Source organism: Drosophila miranda, chromosome 4 (genome assembly GCF_003369915.1).
Source record: "Drosophila miranda strain MSH22 chromosome 4, D.miranda_PacBio2.1, whole genome shotgun sequence".
Classification (NCBI taxonomy): domain Eukaryota; kingdom Metazoa; phylum Arthropoda; class Insecta; order Diptera; family Drosophilidae; genus Drosophila; species Drosophila miranda.
The window spans coordinates 24,036,345-24,044,924 of NC_046677.1; the positions used below are offsets into that span (position 1 = coordinate 24,036,345).

The following is an 8,580-nucleotide window of genomic DNA, read 5'->3' on the forward strand; positions in this document are numbered from 1 at the left end:
CGATACGTTATATATCGATAAATAAACGATTATACATACGTTATTCGGGGCTTATACAATCGTTACCTTCCCTAATGATTCCTCAATGATTCGTCTATGGTTTCCATAGGCATAAACTACTCTGATTCCTCCCTTCCCTTTTGTAACCTATCGATAAGGTCTCCCTACCATCCTGCCAACCCTTTTTTCCAACCCAATCGCATCAAGCCATTCTTTAAACGTCAAAAATGCCTTTGTATCGTAACACACACGAAAAATTCCGTTGTGGTTTGTCTATTTAGTCAGTTGATAATTTTTCTTATAGTACAAAATTAAAACACACGAAACTCCAAGTACTCCCGAAATTATTCTGTCTTCAACGCGGACCAACGCGCGAGGTTCGACCAAAGGCTCCAAGGCCCCAATAAGAAATACCCAAATTGGAGGTTGGTGATTCTGGAGGTGCTGCGATCGAACCCCCAGAAGAACAGCTTGTAGAATAGTAGAGCAAAATTTGTGTCTGTCCCGTCCGGAAGCCGTGTGGTCCTGTAAATGGGTTGTGCAGATGTTTACCAAATTAATGATTGATCAAATGGAAAGAAAGGTCCAGCAGCAGCAGCAGCATCAGCAGCGCCAGCTGCAGCACACAAAGGCACAGTTCCCGGCATGGAAGGAGCCGCCGTCCGCCATGGTGGCCACGGGGAAGACTGGTTTGCTGACGAAAGCCTCCGCAGCCACGACCTCGACATCGGGCGTGAAGGGTAAGCAGAGGAAGAAGTGCGTGCGACCCTGCCCCAATCCCAATCCCAGTCCCAGTCCCAAGGAGGAGGCCAAGCGCATCGGAGAATCGGAGGACCTGCCCGATGCCAATACGGGCCGGATGAACCGGTACTACGGCGGCAAGAGCCCGTCGATCGCCGGGCCCGACCTCACCCTCGTGTCGCACAATCTGGAGGACAAGGTGTCGAAGATTGCGCGCAGGAATGCGCTCAAGGAGCTGGCCGCCATGCAGACGCGGCACAAGCAGTCGACGGACAATAACGAGGACGCCCTGCGGGAGCTGCAGAGGAGCATACCGGAGATCAGCAAGATCTTCGACGTGCACTGCCGCATCGGCAGCGGCACCTTCAGCAGCGTCCTGCTGGGCACCCTGCAGCGGGAGCGCTGCCTCGGCGAGACCAGTCGCCGGCGGTTCGCCATCAAGCACCACAACCCCACCAACCATCCGGAGCGCATCCTGCGGGAGCTGGAGTGCATGTTCCGCATCGGGGGCGTGGACAACTGCATCGGCATCAACTGCGTGGTGCGCTACAACGACAACGTGGCCTTCGTGATGCCCTACATGAACCACGACCGCTTCCACGACATCTACCGCAGCATGGGCCTGCAGGAGGTGCGCAACTACATGCGCAACCTGCTGATCGCCCTGCGGCACGTGCACAAGTTCAGCGTGATCCATCGGGACGTGAAGCCGAGCAACATCCTGTACAACCGGCACACCGGCAAGTTCCTGCTCTGCGACTTTGGGCTGGCCCAGAAGATCGACGCCAACGGCAGCATTGTGCAGGCCAACGAACTGAGCAACGCCGCCACGATGGCGCTCATGCGGGACATGGAGGCGGCCCGCAATCTGATGATGCAGGACGGGAACAGTGCCCAGGACGAGGTGCAGGAGTATCTCGCCTGCAAGCGAGAGCAGGAGGTCACGCTGCGCCGCGTTCGAGCCCTGGGCGGTGGTGTCGGCGTCGATTATACGCTGAACAATCCGAGTCCCTTTGACGTTCAAGTCGCCGCCTTGGCCAAGAAGGACGTGGCAATGCAGCGGGCGGACACCCAGCGGCTGATCAATCGCCTGCGCTTCGTCAATCCGAACGCAGATCCCAACCACTACGTGTCGCCGACGAACACCAACAAGAAGAAGGTGCATGCCTCAAGGGCGGGCACTCCGGGCTATCGGCCGCCCGAGGTCCTGCTGCGGTGTCCTGTGCAGACCACGGCCGTGGATGTGTGGGCGGCGGGGGTCATCATGCTGGCCACCCTCTCCTCGCTGCATCCGTTCTTCAGGGCGCCCAACGACTGCGCCGCCCTCTCGGAGATCATCAACGTCTTCGGCGACATTGAGGTGCGCAAGACCGCCTTCATGATGGACCGCCTGGTGCTGCTCACCCAGAAGATGACCGCCCTGGATCTGCGACGTCTGTGCATGCGCTTCCGCCTGGCAGACCACTTCCTCTCGCCGGCGGTGCAGCGTCGCCATCGCCGCGCCGATGGCACTGTGGAGGCGTGCAAGAGCTGCGAGCAGGCCACCTACAACTGCGTCTGTCGCCAAAGCAGCCACAAGATCGAGACGTACGAAGGTCTGGACATCTATCCGGCCCATGCCTACGATCTGATGTCCCGCCTGCTGGAACTGAATCCCCAGAAGCGCATCTCCGCCGACGAGGCGCTCAAGCATCCCTTCTTCAACGACCAGCATAGCATCGTGTCGGGCATGTCGCTGCAACAACAGCAACAGCAGCGTCTGCTGCAGCAACAACAACAACAGCAACAGCAGGCGGGACCTTTTCGTGTGAGGGAGACCCTGCCATCGGCGGCTGCCCGCACCCTCAAGCCGTACATCTGTCAAACGCTGGGCGGCATCCCAACCAAAGTGGAGGTCCTTGCCAAATCGGGAACGGCTCCTGATGCTCCTGCCTAGAGAAAAGACCATTCGATTCCAAAAACACAACACGAATCAACATGAAAATGTTCTCCAAATTTTCATCGCAAATATATAGTATTTTTCATATTATTCCTTGTTTCATTTAACCAGCTTTTTGGGTCACAGCCACATCATATTTATTTCTATCTCTATTTCTATTCTGCTTCCTGCACTTTCTTTTTCAATTACTTTTATTAAATTCATTGTTCTTATTGTTTGCAAAAACACCTTCTACACCTTTCACCGATAACCATTCATTCATTTTGTGGTTTTGGGGTTTGCTTTGACAAGCATGTTTTGATACCCTCTTAAAAAAAAAGGAAGAAAAGCCTTTTCGGCAAGAACATATTTTATCTTGCGCTCAAAAGCATGCTACAGATTCTTACCTCATTTTTATCCACCAAAAATGTTCATTGCCTACTTTTGAGCGTCAAGTGCAATAAGACTTGAATCTTCCTCGACCGCTTTCAAAGGGTATGCCGAAGTTCCTTTAATATTCCATCCAAGAGCAATTTTCCCAATTGGTTTCTTGGTTGCTGCCGCTCCTGGTCTCTCCCCTGCCCTGGGATTTCTTATCAATTTGCATTATTGACGGTTACAACTTTTGTTATTTCTTGCAACCAGAAAAACCAACAAACAGACACGACATTCCCACCGAGACAGAGATAGCGACAGAGAAAAAGGTTATGAGAATTTTTGCTTTCAGCTGAATGGAGATTTCTCTTCTTTTTATTTTGTAGACATTTTGGTTTTGTCTGCTGCCAAGAAATTCATGGCTCAATGCGAATTATGTTGACAATTTCATTCTGTGAACAGCACAAAAAAAGAAGAAGAAGAAGGAAATCAGATAAGCAAGGGGTACATACAAACATATATCTGCATATATAGAGAGGAAAAGGATTCTGGCAAGTAACCAACAAAAAAAAAAAGCAAAAACTTCCCTCCATCTGTCGACGCTGCAAAATAGTTTATTAAAAAGTTTTCTTTCGACTTATTTTCGTCAATTTCTTTGGCTGAGTGAAAATTTGGCGCTCAAAAGTATGCTGCATAAAAAGCTTCGTTCCAGGCGAAGTCGAACAAATTTCATTGCATACTTTCGAGCTGCAAGAGAGAATTGAAGACAGATCCGAGAACCAAACAACTTTTAATGGCATCTAATAGATTCCATCCCCTTATAACTGGTACTCCTGTTTCAGCGCCGTTTTAGCAGCTGTCTAGCATCTTCCTTACATCAGTTTACACACCGTACCGTTCTGCATCCTTTGGACAGACACAAAAGGCTTTTAGGCGCTTCGTTGGGGATCAGTGCTGCCACCTCGTTTAGCCAATAACAACTGTGCCACACAGACACACACACAGAACGGCTCCCCGGAGAGCCATAAACATGACTCTGGCTCATTCGTGGATGTGGATGTGGAGGCCAGGATGTGCCTCCTCCACGACCACAAAAGCCGCGTGCGCAACTCGCCGGACACAGTGCGGCTTATCAACGCTGGCAAACACACAGAAAAAAAGAATGGAGGAAAACCCCTGGAAAAGTAAGGGAATAAGAACTAAAGAGGGACCGACACCGACCTGCTGCAGACCGGCTGCAGCTCCTGTGTTTGGAGGAGTGAAGTCCTCTTCCGCTGCGTCCCGTTTGGCGCTTTATGGCACATGATAGATTAGTCCCGGCCGCAGGTGTAACCAGTTGTGGCTTTTTCGGTGGCTTTGTCCGGTGCAAAAGGGCTCTCTGCTGCCAACCCAACCCATCCGCTGAGATACTCGGCGTCCACGTAATTAAGTAATTAGAGGAGGCAACACTTTAAGCCTTGAAGGTACGGGTACGGGTACAGGTCTACGTCTGAGTCGTGGGTTGATGTGTTGGCCTTAAATCTGCATTCGCTCAAAGGGCGGATGGTTGGATAACCATTTTGCCAGCCACAAAGCTGGTTCCTGGATCCTGCACTTTAAAGAGGGCAAAAATTGAAAGCAAATACCGCAGGGTGCAATGTCCTGGAACCGCAAACTCCATTTGACTGTTGACTCCTGGTATATGTATGTGCCGTGATGGTAGCTTCCTTCCAGCTCCAGCTCCGGCTCCTGCTCCTGGTGCCTCCCGTTCTTTCCTGCTCCGGTTCCTGCCCCCCATCGCCCCCCCTGGCAACCACCATTCATCTGTCTCGGTAGCGCATTTCTGCTGTCAGTTGGTTGTTTGTTTGTCCGCCTGTCGCGCTTTGTTTGCTTTCCGCATGCGTTGCATGCATCCACCTAGCCGTCATCTATGCCACACACACACACACACACACACACACACACCCCTCTCTATTAAAGGCAATGCTCATCATGAGCTGCCACATCGATGCTGATGATGATTCTGGCGCTAAAGCTAGCAGCAGCTGCTGACATCATTCGCTCCGTGTCGGGGTCACCAAATGAAGAATGATGGACACACGCAGACACACTGCAGCATCAGAAAGGGACAGCAAAGCTCTCAGGGGGAGGGAGTCGGGATTCCTTGGAATATTTTGTCATCTTCAATAGTCCTGCAAATGGATTTTCATGCATCCCATTGCCGAAGGTACCACTTCATGCATTCTTTTTCAAGTTTAAAGTTAATTGGAAATTTTTAGCAATTTCCCTAGCTTTCCACCTATGATTTTTCTCGCCCATCCATCGCTTCCCTTGCCTTTTTGTAGTTGTTGGCCAATCGTGAAATTTGCTTTGGAAAATATGGATTTATGTCAGCAGCAGCAGAGGAACCCAGCAACCCAACAATGTGTCCACACTGCAATCACTTTTTGGCGCCCTTCTAGCCATACACTGAAGAAAAATGAGGGTATGTGGCATAGGATAAGGGGGAAAAGCATTAGTAGAACACGCCACAAAGAATACTTAGTGAATTAGGCTCCTGGGAAAATTTCTTGAAGCTGGTTGCCGTCCGCTGTGGTGAGGACCATCCACTCTCGCCAGAAAGAGGCAGCCAACGTTTTACGTTCTGCCGTCTTCGTTTTTTTAATTGTTTCAGCGTTCACGTGTTTATTCGTAAGCATTGAAGAAGAAGGCAATGAGAAATCGTACGCTATAAAACCCCTTTCGACGACGTTTGACAAGCGGATGGTCCTTGAAAGAGAGCAGATATGGGCAAGGCACCACCTAGTAAGAAATTTCACCATAGCTTCGCTCTTTGAACACCTGGCTTGCGAGCAAAGCAGCGCGCTTTCTAGTGCCTACTTTTAGGAGACCAAGCAATGATTTGATTTTCTAAGATAATCCACAGAAATCCAACATTTATTTCCAGTGTGTGGTACACCCCTCTTCTAACTGTCACCTCTCCATCCCAACCACCCCCCTGCTAGTCTCTCCCTCTCTTCTGGCATGAGTATCCTCTTTCTTCACGGGTTGTCAGCTGCTGGGCTGTTGGCAATGCATCACTGATTATGAAAAGCTTGGCTAAAAGCTGGACTCATGATATATTGCTTTTGTTGTTGCACCATAATAGTGTTGTTGTTGTTGTTGTTCTAGTTGCAGGTGTTGTTGCTGTTCGTGCTGCTGCTGGTGTTGCTATTTTGCGGTATCATTCCCGCTGATGCGACTGCCAGATGTTAACGGCATTCTATTGCCATCATCGTATCGCACGTAAGCGACACGACAGACAATAATGAAGTTTTATGCTTTGCCACCTGCAGCATACATATAGGAGAGACACAGAGAGAGGGAGAAAGAGAGAGAGAGTGGAGCGTGCAACATGAAGAACAACAGCCAGCAGCAGCGGCAACAGCAGCCACAACGGCGCAATCAACTGAAAAACGCTGGCGATTTCTTTTTGTGACTTTTATGTGGAAAGATAAGTATGTGCCACACGGTGTTCCGCCGTCTGTGGAAAAGCTGAGCTGTCTGGGAGTTCGTTAAGGGAAACCTCATCAATAATGCTCGCAAACTGGTCAGAGATTCTGCAGAGGCAGTGCAGTGGAGAAGGCTAGGGGGCTGGGGGGGCTGTAGGGGGTGTCGGGGTAGAACGAATGAAGGACAGAGAGATATATTTCCAGATAATGAGAAATAATCATCCGTGGGTGTGTTTGCGAGTGTGAGTGTCTGTGAGAACTATGAGACAATGACAGTTTAAAGAATCTCTTTACGTTCTATGACAATGAGGTTTTTATGGGAATCGAAGGGGATGGGGCATAGAGAGTGAAAAAGACACTCAATTGAAGCTTCGAATTAAGATTTGTTTGTACTTGAAAACTGGAAAACATAAAAGTCAAACCTCAAGATTTCTTTAATATATTCCAAAGTATTTTCCATGATAATGAATACAAAATAATGACTTATAAATATTAAATAAATTAAATGTAAATTGATTATATTTATTGCTTAGGGCTGGTTTCAATATAGAAAGAGTTCCACTATTTGGTGCATATTTGAATACAATTTTAATGCAATAAAGTTTTAAAAAAATACTCACTAAATGAAGAAGTCATTTGTTTAGTTGTTGAGCTATGAAGGATCTATCCCTTAGATATGTTTGAGCCATCTATAAAGAATCAGAAAGGAGTATTAAATAGAATAAAATATCATTAACTTTTTCAATTTGTTCTTTAAATTATTTGAGTATTTCTCTTAACGTTTTTTATAGCTATATTTTATTCAAATTCCTAGGCTCTTAAGTAAAAGTCAATGACCCTTTTATAAGCACTCAGATGCACACGGAAAACCTCTAAGCTACTAGGCTTAAATAATATCAGGTAATAAAGCAACCGTTTATTAATTAATTAATTATTTCATATTAATCTTTTGCTCCACTTCCATTGAGGATTAAAGACCAAGCACACCCCACAGACCTCCTAATTAAATCAATGAATAAATTCCTTCGACTCCTTCACTGGTTCAGCCCCCCATCGATAAATCCATAATTTGCTGTACTTTTAACATCATATAATTACCATATAATCATGTAATTACAAGCACATTCCACAATTGCCTCTAGAACTGCCTTTTTTTGTGACAGACCCATCATTAAGGTCACTTGCGAGTTCATTTTTCAACCATTATTAACAGAATTAAGCCACACACAACCTCTTTGGCGGAGAGAGCCCTTTCATGGAGGAGACTGAGCCCAGCTCAGCCCAGCCCTCCCAGAAACAAAGGTGCGAGCCATGACATGACGTCAGTTGGCATTACGGGAGGGAGGGGGGAGATGGGCTACCAAAACAGGAGCTAAGCCAAAAACTTCTGGTGACAACTGACAAGATTAATTAACTGCCGCCAACAGACACAGAAAAAAAAGCGAAGAGAGAAAAGGAGAGAGAGGGAGAGGGAGAGAGCATAACCAAACATGACCATGAAACAGTTGTGAAATCACAAAACTGTCCAAAGACACACATATTTCCAGGGATACTACACCTGACAGCCAGTTGCCACGTCAGCTGTCACAGTCATGGGGCAGAAAGGCAGGACCTGGAGCTGGACTCGTGGCAGGGATAGTGGAGTGGGGGGGAGGGGGAGTTGCTTGCCATCAGACAGACAATCCCAGCGCCTAAATGACAATGGCAAATGCCGCCTCTTCCAGGTTTCGTTTTCCTAATTTTAATTAGCCGCCACAGGAGACCACAAAAGCCGAAAAAGGACATTCGATGCGGGAAAAGCCGAAGCAGGGGATACTCTTAGTGGGTGGAAAAATGGCTATAGGGGGAGGGGAGTGTTATATATTCAAATAAGACCTTCAATTCACTCTATGGAAGATCCCCTCAATCTATATGGAATTTCCTTTTTATGTTGCCTTTAAAAAGGAAGAACCATTGAGGTTCCCAAGGGGTTCTCTCATAACCAGGGTTTACCTTATCGATAATTTCTTACTCACGAATAGGGAGTTCCGATTTTCAATAGGGAATACCCGAATTAGATGGCTAATATCTTACTGA

The 8,580-nt window shown here is 47.8% G+C and overlaps 1 protein-coding gene across 1 annotated transcript; it reads left to right on the plus strand.

Annotated features, from left to right (window-relative positions):
• The first annotated feature begins 222 nt into the window (after positions 1–222).
• On the plus strand, positions 223–2,770 carry LOC108164196 (cell division cycle 7-related protein kinase). Its single transcript, XM_017299819.2, has one exon. It carries the CDS (start codon positions 545–547, stop codon positions 2,675–2,677), a length of 2,133 nt encoding a protein of 710 aa, XP_017155308.1. The 5' UTR covers positions 223–544; the 3' UTR covers positions 2,678–2,770.
• The last annotated feature ends 5,810 nt before the right edge of the window (positions 2,771–8,580 follow it).